Raw genomic sequence first — 19,506 nt, 5'->3', positions numbered from 1 at the left:
TGCAACAAGATGGTTAATATGAAGATCAATCTAAAATTATGGTTTTTTATATCAGTAAAAATTATAAAATAAAATGGAAGATCCATTGATACAAAGAACAAAAGAGAATTTACCAACAAATAAACCAAAATGGAAATCTGTAGGATCAATATGAGACAAATTTAACTTGAGACATTCCTGTACTTGACTGACTGTCATGAAGAGTAACATGACCATTACATTCTAACTAAATGCTTATTTCATGAGAGAAAATATTTGATGGCTAATTCACACTAAGCTTAGCTTAATAGGATCTTCTTTCTAACCAGTACATACATTTTACTCAGTGATTCAAAGTTTAGTCTGCCTAAGAGCTACCTGGGAAGGTGTCTTGGGATGCTTATTTCGAGACACCAACCTCAAGAAATTCCCAATCAGTACCTCTGAGTAGAACTTACTCACCTGCATTTTAACTTGGAAAAACATTGCTTCAGCCCAAAGGAAAGAATCTCAAGTTGTGGCACCTCTTTTCTGATCTGGAGATCAGCAGAAGACAGATTCTCAGGAGTGAATATTTTTCTGGCAAACCTCAAACAACGTCAGAGAAATTGAGTATTGTATGTGTTTACTTAAGACTATTTATACCCAGGAGAATACATTTGTACCTAGTACTTGTATGAGATTATATGTGAGGAATCTTAAGGGATATGCCCTACATTGTATGCTCTCCATGCTTTCTCTCAGTTCTTCCTTATGTTCTATGAATTTGGGAAGTAAGGAAGGTAGCAATAACGTGAAGGACAAGTAGGAGGAGAGGAAAGGGGAGTCCATAGCATAATCTCTGAGAACTACAGATGTCCAGACATTGTGATGGAGAATATGCTTATTTTACTGTTTGGCAATGGTTGGTTAGCTATCAATGAACCAGAGCAGAAGACCAGAACGGAAACCATGACACCCACCCCACCATAAGTTTGGGTTTCCTCCAAAACCATTTCCCCTGTGTATGTGGATGCAATGAGCTGGAGAGAAGATATAAGTAGGCTTCAGGGAGCTCCCTCCACACTCTAGAACCGGAGGTGACCATTCCTGAGCTGCTTGCCTCTACCTTTGGTCAGATCTACCTTCAGTTCCATGGGAGGCTTTGAGGGTCATCTGTACCCGGGGCTGTCTCTCTTCTTCTATGGACTTTATCATGCACGACTAGTCTCCAGGGCCTTAATATGCAACTACCCTGTCCAATATCTGCCACACCATCCCTGGAGCAAAGGAAAATGGGCAAGACTGCAGCAAATATACTATGTTGGGCTGGTGAAGATATTAAGTGCCTTCATTTTAGCAGCCCAAGAGCTACATAACATACATGGACAGTTTGTACTTATCAGCAAGATATATCATCAGAGAAACTTTTTGTACCGCAAACAGTGGCAACATCTCACTCTATATATGACCTTCTTCCTGAGCGGGTGTGTGGATGTGGTGAGCCAGAACTTGCTGCCCCAGAGGTGTGCTGCTCTGGAGCAAGGTGCCCAAGCCCTGGGCATGTGTCTGTTTCTGCCTCTGCTGGTGTCTCACATGCAGGACTCAGAAGGTGTGGAGCTGCAGTCTCACATCCTGTTCACTCAGGCCATATTCCTGCTGGTGCTGGTGGTGATTGCAGAGCTGTGGGCTCCCAATATGCTGCAGCTTTGGGTGATGAAGGCCTTTTTTTATATGATGACAGGCTCTTGGCTGATTCAGATAGGCTTCATGCTGTACAAACCAATTTCTGGCTACAAATGGATGGATGATGACAAAAACAACATTGTATTTGTCACCACTTTCTTCTGCTGGCATGTGGCTTTCATTGCCATTTTGATGATCTGGGTCTATGGCTTCTCCTTTTTGTGGTATTGTTACATTTGTTGATGTCTGAACCTGGGTAAACTCAGAATGGTTCCTATCACCTGCACATTCTGGAACACCTGGATGAGAAGTTGTGGGAAGTGGAGAGTGTTAGAGAGGAAGATGACCAAGGCAACAGACTCTGCTGGGATGGACATACCCCTTTCCTCTTCTGGCTTCTCTCAGTCTCATTTGCTGAGCAGTGAGCCGGGACAGGCAAATGAAACACAGGAGGCATGTTACTATAACCTTCACTCTCGGCTCCCCAAGTATTTCCCCCACCTCCCATCCCTCTCCTAAACTCCAGCCAAGGTGTTCTCCTTGCCTTTCTCCTCTCTGTACTCTTCACATCCCTCCCAGGAGAAAATGAAAATAAATGTACTAGATCCTGCCTTTGGGTCTTTATAAATATCCTCAGAGAGATAATACTGACCACTAGTTACGTTTAGTAAATCATAATAATTGACCCATCATAATAACCACCTCCTCACCCTTTCTCTTTCTGGATCTCTTCAATACCTATACTAAATCTAAACTGTTATTTTAATGATAAAGGACTCAGAGAACTATTGTTGAATTCTTTCTTTAGATTATGATTTGTCCAACAAAGAGATCTTTTATTTTCAGCTTTATTGAGATATACTTAATTTACAAACAATTGCATATATTTAATGTATATATTTTGATGAGTTTGGACATATGTGATACCATGATAACATCACCACACTCCTTGAAGGCAATTTCCTCTGCGGGATCTAGAAGAACAGAGCAACATTTTGCACATAGTGAGGACACAAAAGGATCCAGGTGCTTCCAGAATTTATCTACCAGTCTCCTTGAGTGTAGAATCTGTCAGATTCTTCTACCTGGGTAAATCAGCCCATTATTCTGCACTCACCTCAATCAATTTCCAAGTAGTAGACTCACCTAGAACCACTCCTTTCTGGTTCTCATGTGTAGTAAAATTCAATGGATTATTTATTCCACAAAATTTTCTTTTTAATCCTCACAACTATCTTATCATGTAGGTTTATAGATGATAATCTAAAATTCAAAAGGGTTAAAAATTAGCTTAAGGCTAGTTATTTAGTTATGTCACATAATGCTTTATCTGGGTGTCAAGGGAGGTGGAATTCTGAATAGTAGAGGTAAATTGTTGGGAACTTGAAAAGAATGTCTTTATGACACCTGTTATGCTTCTTTCCCTGCTGTCCGCAGGATATGGACAATCTGTTAGGCTTCCCTTACTCTTGGTCATGGTTATAATATCCAGGCTTAGGACAGAGTGGGGCTGGGGCAGGGATTCTAGGGGGTCATCATCCTCCTAGTTTCCCTTTTGCTTCTGGTCCTCTGGAGGACTAGACGTACCTGATTTCCTTTGGTTCTGGCCTTAATCTTCCTTGTTAATTTTCTTGTTCAAAAGTTCAGGTGTAGCAGGGGTGAATTATTGTCTGGTTGGTAAGGTTTTCTATTCTGTGGTTTGAAGAGCTTGTGAGCATTCTGAGTTACTGAAAATGGGGAGGTGCTTCCCATTTCAATGGTGGTCAGCAATGTCTCCGAATGTGGGATGGCATGCATGTGACCAGCAGGCAGCAACTCTCCATGGAAGGCTTTCACCTTACACCAGTGGGATAGCCAATCAGGTAACAATGCTGCTCTCCACTGGAGATGAGCAGTGGTCCCTGGGGTGGAAATAAAATATTTCTTAGGCATTAGTTCAGCTTCTGTGTTTCTCCTTGGTCCTGGTGACCAGTGGAGCTCCGCAGTTTTCCCTGTAGGTTCTTCCCTGTTCCTGCTTGTCACCGATGGCTCCCTTCCGCTTGTTTCTCCCCCACAACCTTGGGTATTTTTCAGGCCTTGCCTAGCTTTGCAGCATCTCCGTCCTGAACCCGAGTTGAACCTCCTCTAGTGTCCTGAGATGGGGAAAGTAGGGAATCTGTTTTTCCTCTACATTCTTTCCTACTGATACGGCAAACCCCTATTTTCTACTTCACTCAGCCCTCCTATTTTTGTATTAAGAGCATATTTTGGGTTTTTTAAAACTAAAAATCGACTCTTCTTTTTTTACAATTACAATCAGACATCATCTTGAGAGAATGTCTGTCACTAATTGGGAGAAAAGTTATTTACAAGGATGGAAAAGCAAAGCCTAATATTAATATATTAATATTTCAAGATATTATCTCTCTACAAAGATAGAAGTTCGAGAGATACCACAGCCATCTATTGACAGATCTGTCCATTTCTGAGTACTTTTGAGCTCCTGTTAGATGCTGATAAACTCATCTCTTGTAGTAAATTAATGCCTCCCAATATTATCATGTCTCACCTAATGTACCTTTGAGATAAAATAAATATTAGCAGGGTCCTACAAAGCCACAAAGAATTATTACTGAGGCCTGATATAATGGCGGAATGGACAGGCCTGATGTTTGGATGAAAGGGCCTTTCTGTACTCTTCACATCACATCACAGTCGGTATGAGCACTCTGAAAGTAATCCTAACCATTTTGGAATGTAAAGCCAACTGCAGGTAAGTTTAGAAACAACAGCAACAACAACAAAACCCAGAGTTGTGGAGAGAAAGGTGTAATATTCACCACTGTCCACCAGAGGCCATCATCTTTACATGAGCCTGTAAAAGGCCCTTGCTCTCCATTTGGTATTGAAGTATCAATTTAAAAGAAATGAAGGGATGAAGAGGAGGGCAAAAAAATACATAACCAAGTGTCATGCAGGCATCTGGTAAACATAATGAAGGTCTGTTTCTTGTTAAACTTAGATGTGTGGACATGAATAAGCATAGAATTCAATCAATATAGATTATATGTGGATAAGATAAAGGAAACAGATACATAGATACATAACGTATATAGGTATATACATGTATAGATGTCTATGCATACATATACAGATATGTGTGTATCTCAAAAACAAAACCGTGTACAATGCCCTGTGAGCTGAAATGGCTACTGTTTTTTAGCAACTTTATAAAATAATCAAAATGTTCTTGTTTAGCTCATCACATAATAGGTATGCAACAAATAATTGGTGAATGAGCAAATAAAGTATCTAGTACAGGTGTAACATAGACGAAATGTTGGTTTAATTCTGATCTGGGTTTTGATGGATAAGTAGAGCTTGTTAGAGGAGTTCAGGGCAAAAATTTTGAGGTCTTATATGTTCCTAGGCTCAGACACCAAAGCTCAGCAAACACAAGCTTAGCAGTGCAGTTCCAGGGATGGAATTTCCGGCCAATGATACAGAGAAAACTACCAAGTTCCTGTCCCTTAGGGTGGGTGGCTAAGGAAGAGCCACACAAAATTGTTTTATGAAAAGTTTAATAATTTACTTTTCAATTTGAAGGCAGAAGATTATTAATGGGCTCTTACTAATTGAAGGGGACTATTGTGCCAAAACAACAAAAATAATTGCAATTACTTGTATTGTAATCAACGTTCAATATATTAGGCATACACTTAATATACTAATTATTAAATTTTTAAAATTGACATATAAAATTATTTATAAATGTAATATTATTTAAAATTGCTATCATTTGTTCATTATATTTCAATAAAATCATGCATTTGATAAATCAAATTTTCCTAAACAGATACCATTTCCAAATTTTGTTAGTTAAAATTCCTTAGTCATTTCATATTATGAAATTTAAAATTTAAATTTACCCACTCAACCAAAAGAAAGAAAATTACTGTTGCCAACTTCTTGAGGCTTCTCTGTCCAAAACTCAGAATTTTTAATACATATTTTAGGTCAAAGAGTATAGGATCAACACTAACCCTTTGTATGATTATATCCATGAGGTTTTTTGGGGTTTTTGTGGGTTTTTTGTTTGTTTGTTTGTTTGTTTGGTTTGGTTTGTTTTGTTTTTGCCTTTGGCCAAGACTTCACTAATCATCAGTCACAAAAGATTGTACTTCTTATAACTCAGTATCTTTCCTTAAAATGAATTGTTAGCTAAATAGGGTATCTTAGTGGAAGACTTTTCCAGTTTTTATTCTCTTTCTGTGTTACTGTAGAGAATTGCACCGAGACCTATTATGTACCAATAGCATTTTGAACCCTTTATCTAGGATGAGACTGCACCTCCTTTGACTTTAAAACTTACGTGTATTGCATTGACCACCATTCTGAAGTCTTTGATTGAAATCTATTACATCAGCAAAGATGGCAACAGTTAGGAATAAGGTCTAAATTCTACATGCTGTATCTTTTCCTTAGGTAGCTAACAAGGAGCAGCAATGAACACAAAGTTCCGAATCAGAAAGCATAGTTTGCTTAGAAGTCTATTGTCTGTTGATATTATATCTAAAGCTTTTATAAGTTAACAGTTGGACAATGACTCTACGTTACTTGCTTTGTCTCTCCCTCACCCTCTTTCAGTGTCCCCGTTCCTCAATCACAGTTTTTAGGTCTTTATATTTGTGCAGGACTTCAAGCTTTCCATATTGCCTTCACATCCATTTCTCAGCTGAACTGAACAAACACTATCCAGCACCTACTACTGCTGGGCACTACAGGACGTGGAGCACCACTGCCTCTATGCCATTTCCTTTCAGCTGAGTTCATCCAATTCCTGATTGTTGTGATTTCTTTTCCTACTGTTAAAATAGGATGGCAGTTTGAGAGAACAGATTGCAAGGGGGCAGCTATTTCAATTTATTATCATCCAGCTTTCTATTTGTTTAACAACGTTTCTTAAGTCCCTTTCCAGATGACTCCATCCTCTCCAACCTTGTGACTTTTGAATCACTAAAGTCAGCTTCCAAGGGTTTTGTAAACTGGTTAATATTATTTTGACAAGTAATATCTCCTGGACACTCTGTTCACTGAAAACATCAGCCTACAAGAGGCTTGAATTCCCTTTCTCTAAAGGGCTGTCAGGCACTTTGTTATCTTATTAAATAATTCTTCCATTTCTCTGGCTCTCTTCTCATAGGAAGTGAATATCCAGATGAAAGACCATCACCTCTATAAACCCTAATAATTTAGCCAAAAGTTACTGAGAAGAGAGTCATTCAGTGTCATACCCAAGAGAGGGTTAAAAGACTTGAAAAGTTCTAGGTTGGGAAGCATGTCATATCTAAAAAATCTTTTTGTCCCATAGAAGAGAAGAACTTTGGAAGTTGGAAGGAATGTTAATAATGAACCACCAAAAATGTATCATTTACATTTGAAAAAGTTTTATGCTTTCTTTAGTATATGTAAAGACCAAATACTCTTTTTTAAAGTGATTTTGATTTTTAAAGTGAAGAGATTCATTACATCTTCATGTTTTGTGTTCCAAGATGAGTTGGTAGCCTATCATATGACAATCAATTATCAACTACCTCATTTGTAATCAGTATAATACACACACATACATCTTAAGAGAGATCAGGATGAAGCTCTGGATGGTTTACTAATCTCATCTATTCCTTATCTTATCATGTTCTTTGGAAAAGAGCTATCACAACCTGGGCAAAACAAAACAAAACAAACTTTCAGTCTCTTCCTAAAAGAATGGCACATATGACACTGATATATACCCACATTCCTTAACACAGTGTGCTTTCAGACTTGTCTTCAGTGAAGCTGTGTGCAGGCATTCTCTACTCCTGATCACTGATCCACCATCTTCCCCACAGCCCAGAGGTTAACTACTAGAGCCATTAACAACTTAAGGGAGTGTTGTCACTCCAACAATGGCAAGGACTAAAAGCCAACATCACCGGTTACAGGCTTGGAATGCTTGATCCCTGACCCTTCAAGACCTTCTAGTTGCCGAAAGGAAAGGGAATCAGATATCTCCCAAACTTGTGTGATAATAAGAATCATCTGGGGTACTTGTATATTACCAGGTCCTTCCTCTGATAATTCTGATTTAGAAGGGCAGGGGTGGGGCTCAGGAATCCATATATTTTACAAGTGTCCCAAGATGATTATTATTGTCCAGCAAATACAGGAAATTTTTGAATTAGATAGATTGGAGTTCACATCTCAGCTCTGATACTTAGTGGCTGTGTGTTGGGTCAGATCTACAATGCAATGATTTCCCAAAGCTCTGGGTGTCTCCTTTACCCCAATGTATCTTTACCCTGGAAATTGCAGCACATCTTTTTAGCAAAGATTAAGAAAGAGATTCACAGTAATTTCTTGCAAAAATATTGCAAAAGTTCTTCCTAAAGGGCAAAAATGCTTTCTTTTTACTTAAGACTCCTGTGTCTGACTCAGGACTGAAAACTGAATGAGAGACCCAATATTCCACTGTGATGGCTCATTTTTATATTAATTATAAACAGTGTCCTATTTATGTTAATTCATTCACTTCACAAATATTTATTGAACACTTCCATGTGACAGAAACTGCAGTAGTTTGGGATGCATCATTAAACAAAACAGCCAAAAATCCCTGCCATCACAGAGCTTATGTTCTGAAGTAGAATCCTAATGGCCTACCCACACATTTTTCCAAGGGATCCTATGATCAATAGCCATCACAAGGAATCTGTGGGTTAGATCATTCTGATACCCACATTGCCATAGCTGCTATTATGATACCCACATACATTTTTGTCATTGGTGGTAAGCACCACCTCCCATTTAAATCAAAGCTCATTTTCTTTTTTTCTTTTTAAGATTTTATTTGTCAGAGAGAGAGAGAGAGCACAAGCAGGGGAAGCAGAGGCAGAGGGAGAAGCAGGCTCCCCACTGAGTGTGGAGCCCATTGCAGGGCCTGATCCCAGGACTCTGGGATCATGACCTGAGCCAAAGACAGATGCTTAACCAACAGAGCCACCCAGGCGTCCCTCAAAGCTCATTTTCAAGTAGGGCATCTTCTTTCAGCATTTGTGGCCATTCACAGTGTGCCATTGCTTCTGGCACCCACCATCAAGCACAGGTTTTCATAGCACCATCAAAAATAGTCTCTGACGGGCGCCTGGGTGGCTCAGTTGGTTAAGCGACTGCCTTCGGCTCAGGTCATGATCCTGGAGTCCCGGGATCGAGTCCCGCATCGGGCTCCCTGCTCGGCAGGGAGTCTGCTTCTCCCTCTGACCCTCCCCCTTCTCATGTGCTCTCTCTCATTCTCTCTCAAATAAATAAATAAAATCTTTAAAAAAAAAATAGTCTCTGACTGCCTCTCAGATTTTGAGTCATGCCTCTAAGATGAAAAGTTCTGGGTGGATTCTAGGGCAGGTGTCATGTCCTTTCTGCCAGGGCAGAAAGATTCATCCAAATAGGACAGGTGGTCAGAAACTGAGTGACCAATACAAAACAGCAGAAAACCCTACTAAACATACTTTCTCCTGACCCCACTCAGTGTTCAGGACCCTCTTTGGGCTAATTTACAGGTATCCTAGGACAGTGCAAAGAAAGATCCAAATGTGGTAAATCAGGCCCAAAGCCTGGACTACCCAAAAATGAGTTACCTATCCTTAAAGTGAACAAGATCTTAATCTTCAAACCTGTTTAAGGCAATAAAAAAATGAGTAACAAAATCTAATTTCCATATTAAACTATTCTAAACATTTATCTTACCACAAGTTGTTCTCTGTGAGCAAACTTATGCTCCAACTTGCAACAAACATTTTAAACCTTGGTAAACTGGAAATATTCTAGAAAATTCTTCCTTCTCCTTTCTTTTCATTTATGATTATTCTTCATTTCTAGGACCATTTCTATGTGGATAAAGTGTTCTGCTCTTTTCTTTGAATTGGTCATGATAGCTCATAAGCAGGCCTGGCCTAGTTTACAATTGAAAAACTTTATACCATCTTGAGAAAAGTTAAAATGGAAGACAAATAAATATAGCTTCTTCCCCATATTGCCTCTTGCTTACTTCTGTCTTTTCTGGCATGATCGGTCTAGAAGAATGGGGGACTGATCAGGATTAGAAACTTTGGGGTCAAAATTGGTCACAGAAAATCTCCAGTTGTTGCCTATGCTATGATTTGATGAAAATGTTAAATGGCTTTGTTTCAATATTCTGGTAAATTATTAGATATACGGGATTACTTTTTCTAAGTATCTCCTTTCCATATAGATTTGGAGATACGGTTTACTTCTTTTATAACATCTGCAGGAAAGAAAGTCTAATTAAACATGGAAGGATACACACAAGAAGTGTTAGGAGGAATGATACAGAAAAATAGATCATTGTGAGGAAGTCCAAGGGGCTTATTTTTAAGTCCATTCAAATGCATTTTTTATGTGAAAAGTAGGTATGATTTACTAGCATATTTGAAATAACATGGGTTCTTGCTTCAAATGGGCAGACTAAAATCTGTGTTGTACTTACTATCTTTCAGTGAAAGGGAGGTAATAACCTCTATTTTGTGGGACTAAGAATTGAATGAGAACAAAGTATAAATACCTAGCCTAGGTTTTTCCTAATGGAAGATATTCAACAAATGTTTATTCTATTTCTTCTCAAAGCCAGTGGATTATGAAGTAACCCATAGCCAGAGGAGAAACTATCTGGGAAAGAGGAGACAGGGTGGAAAACACACTTGGATATTTGGTTGAATTTGCCAGCTTATCTGAAAGATAAGTCATTAAACATTCACTGAATACCTGTTAAATTTCTAGAAGGATATTAGATACAAAAGACACATTAGAAATAAATGAACAGATCTTTGCTTCCCTGAAGCATAGAATCAAGTTAAAGAGACAGAACTAAAACTCAGGATCTATATAATTGGAAAACAATTTATAAAGAACCTATCAGTGCACACAAAATATTATGGACTAAAAGCCTAAGTATAGGAAGAGTCTGGTACATTGCAGGAGATCCAGGAGATCAGGTAACAAAGACTTATCTTCAGACTGAGGTGTACACCAGAGATCAATAGGCCACTTCCTGGTAGAATCTGGAACCCCTTGGAAGGGATGTCACTGCGTGTTCACAAGGGGTGGAGTTCTGTTGACTGGGGGCTAAAATTCTGCCTCCTAATCAATCACAGTGGCAGGGAAAGCATGGCAACATGAGCAATGCTGGTGAGTATCTAAAAGGGATGTTTCGGAGGGTTTTAGCTCCTCCTACATAAGGCAAACCTCTCACCTGCCGGGTCTTAAACCACATGTGGCTTTTATGTTTCATGCCCTTTGTTTTCTTTTTCTCTTCTTCTCCTTCCCAACTCCCACCCCCACTTTATGCCACCTGATCTTTAAGAATAGGACAGAGCCCCATTCATAAAACAACAAGGCAACTAAGGAGGAAGAAAAATGCAGATTGGGCTATCATGTGCCATTTCTCCTCCAGGGAGAGGGCTAGCATGAGGTTTGGGGTCAATGATTTCTTTTGTTCCCAAATCAGTATTTTTATTGTATGGAATGAATGTTGAAGGCCTGCCCAAATATTAGGAAGTTTTGAGGCAGAACAGGTGATAATGGAAACACAGGAATGAAGACATAGTAGGATAGGGAAGGGGAAGATGTGGAAAGCCTTGTTGCTATACCCCATTAAGACTGTCTTATTAATGGCAAATTCTGTCATAGTCAAGCCCCTTGTCACCAACAGTGTGTATAGCTATGGAACACAATCAATTGGGAAATTTCTGCAAACCCTACTTTCCTGCATTCAGATTGTCTCAATAATCTTATTTAAAAAATCCATGCCAGGCTCTATGAATGACAAACCAACAACTGAACAAAAGCTCAAAAGATTGAAGAACTCTTGAAAGAACAATTTGTTCAACTTTTATAGAATTTAGATATTATGTAAGCAATTTTAGTGCCTAGGGAAAGAAAGGTGAAAAGACAAAGTTCCTCATCTCAGAGAGCTCAGTCTATTGAGGAAGACAGATGAGACATCAATGGAAGAAAACAGTGACTTGTTAATTATAATTATGGGAGATGTAAATAATGGTGCAGGGGAGTAGTGATTGATTTTACCATTGTGGTAGATTCTACCATGCTTGGTTCACCAAGAAGATCATATGTAAACCAGTTCTTGAGAGATGATTAGTGATGTGCAAAGGAGATGGGTTGAGAAGACATTTTAAGTGATGGGAATATGGGAACAAAGATATGGAGGTTGGAAGTGAGAGTGTATAGCATGTGCAGGAAAGAGCAATATCTTGGCTGGCAAACAGGAGGAAGCACGGTATGGTGCGATAGGAGATGGTGCTGGCACACAACCCAAAAGTCAGATCTGGTGAAGCTTTAGATTCTGTAGGACAGTGAGTAGTCTTTGAAGGGCTTTAACAATAACAGCATTAGAAGACTATGGTGGCAGTGTGTGGAAAGTGCTTGGAAAGGAAAGATAGATCATTAGGTGAGAGATGATAGGACCTGAAAAAAGACAGTGACTTAATGGATGGAGATGAGAGGATACATTCCAGAGATATGTAGGAGGAGAGACCACATAACATGGTCCTCCATTGCATATGGGAGTGTTTGAGAGGAAGAGAAACAGAACAAGGGGGTAATCAAAGATGATTTTCAGGATTCTGATTTAGACGATTGGAAGAGGGTGGTTCTAGTGATTGAGACTGGGAATATAGGAAAAAGATTAGGTTAGGAAGCAAAATGATCAGATCAGCTTTGAAAATGTTGGGATAGAAGTGCTGGTAGATGTCCATGGAGAGATGTCCCATAGCTCATTTGGTATTTAGAACTAGAGCCAAGGAAAAGTATGTACTCAAAACATATGTTTTGGAATCATTCATGTGGAATATATGAAACAGATCAGGGAATGCTTCTAAAAAGAAGAGCAGTGGCATCTGTGTAGCAAAGGGTAAAAACTGACATCGGCTCTGTTACAATAGTGTTTGATTGTCTGGGTTCCTGTTTCTATTATACAAAGACAATAACTACCATCATCATGAAAAATGATGGCGGGGAGTATTTAGTTTTCTTAAATTATCATAACTGCACTCTAGCAATTGTGAGTGGCACTTACTATTCTCACCAGACATTTAACTAGACTGAGAGATAGGACTAATATAGTATTTATGTTGCTCATTTTACAAGTCTTTCATTATAAACTTTGGGTCTGATAGAAAAATGCTGGGCATTGATGAAACAACTGGATTATTCACTAGTTGAATATTGTGCATTAAAGAGCATAGACAGTGAGTTAGAGCAAACTTTGAGGGGGCACCTAGTCCACCTATGGTCTCTATGCTTGGCTTCATGACATTCAACATTCATCTCCTCAGATTAAATTCTGCTACACAATGATCAACCCTAAAAGGAGTAATAAATAGTTTGCATGACCAAATCAGTATTCAAAAAAGTTCTTGTTGGGCCCAAATCAACAAGTTGAAATTCAAATGGAATAAATGTAAATTCTTGCCCTTGGTTTCTGAAAAGTGACCGCATAAATAAAGGATAGTGGAGTTAATAGTATAATGTGAGAGCACCCAAAGCTGATCCCATTTTGGGCCACACTAATAGAACATATAAATGGGCAAAGTTGTCTATGCTCTTCCCTGGGAAGCATGCAGAATATTTGAGTTGTGGGTGCCACTCTAGCCAGAGAGGGAGGACCCAGGTAGAAAGGAGGCCATGTGAGGAATGGCTGAAGAATGGCTTAGTGACTGACTAGCCAGAGGGGTTGGAGGTGGACAGAAGGTTGAGATGTTTTTATAAATATGGGAGCATTGACCCATTTAAGAGGACTTAGATGAATTCTGTTGAGCTTCAGAAGGCAGAATTTCTACAAATGGAAAGAAGATAAAAGAAGGCAGTTTACAATAGGAAAATCTTCCTAATAATTTCATTTCTTCATAAATGGAATGGTAGCCCTGTAAGTCTGTGAGGTCCCCACAGCTGGGAGTGTTTAAGCAGAGTGATATTGCAGAGTGGTATTGCAGAGGGAAAAATCAAGATAGATGACCCTAAGGGTCATCAAATGCTGAGATTTGGCCATGTGAAATAATCCATTCTATTGCTTCATTTTCTCATCCTGAATGCAACCCTAGTTCATGGGGTGTTTTTTTTTTTCCTTCCCATATAGAGATAATCGGTTCTACAAATCTTATAATTCTGCTAGAGGATGAAATCTTTGCTGATTTTTTCAACACATTTCTTTCTCTTCCGGTAAGTATTCCCAGAATTAAATTCAAATGTTTCATCAACAGCCAAATAGTGAATCTCACAGAGCTGAGTACATTAAAAAAAGAAAATAAACTGCTACTAACTCAAAACTATTTAAATTTGAGCAAATAAATAGGAACCCGAATCTCCTTTAAAATCTCTAGGAGCTTCGCGTTACGGATAAATCCCAAATCCTCAGCTTCCTTGGTTGCCCTTGCCTGTCCGGTTATTTCCTATCACACCCTCTGCTGGTACCCAGATCTGCAGTGACAGCAACTGTACCCTCATGGACTGGCATTCTCTCACCTCTGCACCACTTCTTGACTGTGTTGTTAGTTTTTATAATTCCACCTACCAAAGTCTTTTTTTTAAGATTTTATTTATTTGAGAGAGAGAGGGAGAGCATGAGCGGGGGAGGGGCAGAGGGAGAAGAACAAGTAGACTTCCCGCTGGGCAGGAAGCCCCATGCTGGGCTTGATCCCAGGATCATGACCTGAGCTGAAGGCAGACACTTAACTGACTGAGCCACCAGGCATCCCTCCACCTACCAAAGTCTTAACCATTTTTCAAATCTCTACTTAAATCCTGTTTTTGAGAAATTCTTATCTTCTCCTAATCAGAATTTATTTCTCCCTGCCTCTGTGCCCCTTGGCACTTTCCAACCCTCTTGTGTTATATGGGTGTTGTCTCTCCCACTTAATTGTGAGAATGTGAATTCCTGCAGGACAAGGACCTTGGATTATTTATTTTGCTCTATTCTTCTTACCAGGTGTTTGGCACCTAGCACTTTTTGAGCTGTTGCCTGAAACCAAACATGTATTTTCTTAACCTGTGCAACTAAAATCTCAAACATCAAAATATTCTTAGATCCAAACCTAGACTGATTCCATATCTTTTTTGGTTTAAGTTTCTGGTTATATCTTAAGGTTGGTGCCTTATAATTTGTGACTCAGTGTGTCCTTTTCCATGGAAAACTACCTATTAAAAGGTGAAATTCATGCAACTGGGGGAAGAACACTTTATACTACCTCACAAACATTTATTGGGTAGTTACTTTGTGCCAGCCAGTGGGCTTGGTACTGGGGATGCAGATATTAATGATGCCATCCCTGTTCTCAAGAAATTCCCAGTCTAATGAGAGAAAGTAGTATTTAAGGTGAGTGCAAAAAGGGTTCCAGGTGACATGATAGGAGTGTTTAGAAGGCAGCAAGAGTATATAAGTGCATCAGAGCTGGAGAGGCCACTCCTACCTCATAGGTCAGGAAAGGCTTCAATGAATAGGTGATACAAGCCAAGTTTTTAAAGAAGACAACATATTTGATAATTGGCTGGGGAAGAAAATGAGAAAAATGTAGATAAAGAGGTAGGAGAAAAAGACGGGGGTGGGGGGAGGGGTTGAGTATTAAGAAGCAGAGGCCTTACAAACAGAATAGAGTAAGTAAAGGTACCAGGGAAAACAATCCTATGCTACTTGGGGAGAAACTCTAAGTAACTAAGGCAGGCTGAAGAAAAAGTTGTGAGAGGCAGACATAGCAAGAGACAAAACTGCATAGATAGACTCTGAGAGCATCATCCTGAAGGTACTAGAGAGCCATTGAAGGGCTTCAAGTAAAGAAGTAACATGATCAGACTTTCATTTGGGAAAATTATTTCTGCAGAAGTCTGACCATAGGTTGGGCTGTCAGGTGGATCATGGTGGAGGCAGGGAGACCAGTTAAGAGATTATTTCAGTGATGGGGGCCTAAAGGCAAGAGAATGAAGAGAATGGAACAAGTAAGGGAGATTTTTTTTTTTTTTTACAAAGAAAAATATTGGATTTGTCACTGTTTGAATGTCGGGGAGAGGTAGTAACGAGGAGAGGAGTCAGGTGCCTCGGTGGAAGGTGGTATCACTGTCTTAATGAAAGGTTACAGAAGTAATCTTGAGGCATTTTCGTTAGTTAATTCATCAACACAATTTATGCAGCCTACAATAATGTTCTAGAAATGGTGAGAATGATGTGGGAAGTAGAATCCCAGCCAAGAATGTAAGAAAGTTTTGGCCATTTAGGCAGCTGTGGTCTATTTAGAGAGACAGTATTAGTTCATGTTGAATACCACTGTCAACTTATAAATTTTGACCATTTAATTTCTATAATCACCCTGTGAGATGGACACCATTCTCTTCTTACAGATGGATCTCAGAAATTAAATGACTTTACTAAGAATACATGGCAAGTCTGGGGAAGTTCTGGGATCTGACCAGGTTTTGAGGCTTTATACCCGGCATGTATATACTTGGCATCAGCCTCATGCCCCCTGTGGTACAAATGTCACATGGTGAAACTGCTTCCATGCACTACTCCCACATAATCTCATGACTACATAGCCCTACCATACATCTCATAAAGACAACTTCACATGCCGGGCAGGGCGTGTCATGTCAAACCCCAAGTGCCGTGCAGAGAGGGGTCACTAAAGACTGAGCCTCCTTCACAGGCTGATATTTGTAAGCAATCAGTACCATTGCCTTCCTTTTATATCTCATAGCCAAGGACAAAGGGGAGAAAAGGAGAGGGCCTCAGACTGACAAAATATGGGACTGATAGTCTTGGGGAGATGGTCAGGCTGAAATAATGTGCTAAAAGTGCAGCCATGACTTGGGGCTTCAGCCCCTCTAGTTTATCACAAATGATGTGGGGATACTTTGAGACATGTTGGTGCCTATGGTGAGACTGCTAAGCTTACATACCTGTAAACATAGAGGCCCTTGCCCATTAGTCTCAAAGCTGGTTGCCTGGGTCACAGTCCCTTCTCCAGGACAGTAACATAGAATTATCTATCAATTTTGGACACTCTTAATGACCCCACTAAGTAATTTGTACCCCTAATCCTCATCCTTAGGTCCCTCTACTTTCTCCAGTTCAAGAGTTTAGGCAAATCCAAAACTGTTTCTCTTCATAAAAAGGCTTCTAGTCTGCTCTCTCTAAATCCATGCAGAAATGAATAATGCAGGGCACCTGGGTGGCTCATCGGTTCAGTGTCTGACTCTTATTTTTGGCTCAGGTCATGATCTCAGGGTCCTGGGATCGACCCCTGCATCGGGCTCTGCACTCACTGGGGAGTCTACTTGAGGATTCTGTTTCTCCCTCTACCCCTTCCCCCACTCGTGTTTTCTCTCTCTTTCTCTCCCAAATAAATAAATAAATCTTAAAAAAAGAAATTAATAATTCAATGCAAAAGTAAATACCTTTTAATATCATGGGCTTTGGCCTTTATACACAGACAAGATAACTCCCAGGTTGGGACAGGGCAGACCCAAAAGATTGATGAATCTTGCAGTTTAGTCTATTTTGGGTGTTTTTCTGCAAGGCAAGTTGATTTAGGGGAATGAATTTAAGAGTTAATGTCCCTTAAAATAGGAAATCAATGGAACCCCTTTCCCTTGTGGCTACCGTTGGAGTGTAACACATTTGTGAAGAGAAGCTCTACCTCTTTGGCTATTTCCTAGCTTTCTTTTGCAGGTCTTTGGTCAGACACCATTTTATACTGTTGAAAATTCACAGTGGAGCTTGTGGCCAGAAATACCTTATGACTTGGTAAGATTCTTGAATGGCAGAGCATTTGGGATGGGGAGAGAGGGAGCTAAATTTGAAGTGTAGATTGAGAGATGGAGAGATAAAAGGAAGAGGAAGCCCAGAGGGTGACTCTGGAAGAAACTATAAAGCAGGTAAGTAGGACCTTACAAACAGCATCAAGCCAAGTAGACATTTCTCCTTTTTGTGTTTTTACCACTTGGGCGACAATTGCTGGTAAATTATCTCCAGTATAATTTAGTCTATGGTCAGCAAATGATATCCATCTTTCATGTCCACTATGATAACTGGGTAGCAAATGTTTGGAACACCATTTAGAACTCTGGAGCCGCACCTAATCAAGAAAAACTCTGAGAATTGATTGTCAATGTCTGCCATGGGTACAAGATAGGAAGTGGCAGCCCATTGGCCACAGTGATTATTTGCATTATAAATTATAGCTAAGGTAAGGTGCCGCTCTGCAATTCCTAATGACTACCCTACGATTCTCCTTCAGAAACATGTCTTTCTCCCAATCTTTTTATCTCTTTATATGTTTTCCTTGTCTACTGTCTTTCTCTTCTCCTTTTCCCCCTTCCTGTTCTCCTTTTCCACTACATACACCTTAGATTTACCAATGACTTCACCATGCTGTACCAGTGGCAGGTGGGATCAGAAAGATCACTCTAAGCCATACTCACAACAAGATTTTGTTTTTCTATGAGACCTGGAGAGCTTAGAAAGACACTCCCCTCTGATTCCCTAGGAAAACCCCGAAACTTAAAATCTTTATTTTCTTGAAAGAGGAGAAATAACCACCAACACCACAGAAATACAAAGAATTATGAGAGACTACTATGAAAAATTATATGCCAAAAAATTGGACGACCCAGGAGAAATGGAAAAATTCATAGAAACATATAATTTCCAAAAATGAATCAGGTATAAATAGAAAATCTGAACAGAATAATTACTAGTAATAAAATTGAATTGGTGATGAGAAAATTTCCAACAAACCAAAGACCAGAATCAGATGGATTCACAGGTGAATGCTACCAAATGTTTAAAGAAGAATATCTATTCTCCTCAAACTATTCTAAAAAACAGAAGAAGAAAAGTTTCCAAATACCTTCTATAAAGCCAGCATTACCCTGATACCAAAACTAGACAAAGACACTACAAAAAGGGAGAACTACAGGCCAATATCTCTGATGAACATAAATGCAAAACTCCTCAACAAAATATTAGCAAACTGAAATCAGCAATACATTAAAAGGATCATTTACTATGATGAAGTGGGATTTATTTTGTAGATGAAAGGATGGTTCAGTGTTTGCAAATCAATCAACATGATATAACACATTAACAAAATGAAGGATAAAAATCATGTGATAATCTTAATAGATGCAGAAAACACATTTGACAAAATTCAACATCCATTCATGATAAAAGCTCTCAATGAAGCTGGTTTAAAAGGAACATACCTCAACATAATAAAGACCATATATGACAAACCCACAGCTAACATCATACTTGATGATGAAAAAATGAGAGCTTTTCCTCTAAGATCAGAAATAAGACAAGAATGTCCACTCTTACCGCTTTTAGTTAACATAGTACTGGAAGTCCTAACCACAACAATCAGATAAAAAAATAAAGGCATCCAATGGTTGGGAGCAAGATGGCAGAGGACTAGGAGACCTGGATTTTGTCTGGTCCCAGGAATTCAGCTGGATAGGGATCAAACCATTCTGAACACCTACGAACTCAACAGGAGATCAAAGAAAAGAATAGCAAAAACTCTCTGAACAGAAAAGTGACCACTTTCTGGAAAGTAGGTCATGCAGAGAAGTGAATCCGACGCGATATTCGGGAGGATAGACGGCGGGGGAGGGGGCCTCCGTCAGCAGCTTCTGGCAAGTCATAGAGCCGCGGAGCACAAAATTGGAACTTTTAGAAGTCAGCTCTGCTGAGGGACGTCGCTCCGGTGGCTAAGTGGGGGGTGGAACCCTTGGGGACAGTGTGGTCTCAGGACCCTTGGGGTC

General features: G+C 39.5%; 2 protein-coding genes across 2 annotated transcripts in view; both read left to right on the top strand.

The window, feature by feature from the left end:
• The first annotated feature begins 959 nt into the window (after nucleotides 1-959).
• TEDDM1 (transmembrane epididymal protein 1) lies at nucleotides 960-2,869 on the top strand. Its single transcript, XM_006729148.2, has one exon. It carries the CDS (start codon nucleotides 1,114-1,116, stop codon nucleotides 1,885-1,887), a length of 774 nt encoding a protein of 257 aa, XP_006729211.1. The 5' UTR covers nucleotides 960-1,113; the 3' UTR covers nucleotides 1,888-2,869.
• A 7,981-nt stretch (nucleotides 2,870-10,850) lies between these two features.
• The window catches only part of RGSL1 (regulator of G protein signaling like 1), a 71,948-nt gene continuing 63,292 nt past the window's right edge, over nucleotides 10,851-19,506 (top strand). Inside the window, exons 1-3 of the mRNA XM_081823196.1 lie at nucleotides 10,851-10,863; nucleotides 13,829-13,911; nucleotides 17,411-17,544. Of these exons, the coding sequence (XP_081679322.1) occupies nucleotides 10,851-10,863; nucleotides 13,829-13,911; nucleotides 17,411-17,544 (230 nt within the window). The remainder of the gene's footprint in view (nucleotides 10,864-13,828; nucleotides 13,912-17,410; nucleotides 17,545-19,506) is intronic.

Source organism: Leptonychotes weddellii, chromosome 6 (assembly GCF_054177405.1).
Source record: "Leptonychotes weddellii isolate Sample4059 chromosome 6, ASM5417740v2, whole genome shotgun sequence".
NCBI classification, from domain to species: Eukaryota; Metazoa; Chordata; class Mammalia; order Carnivora; family Phocidae; genus Leptonychotes; species Leptonychotes weddellii.
Note: the sequence above shows the minus strand (reverse complement) of the source record. Positions and strands in the feature narration are given on the sequence as shown.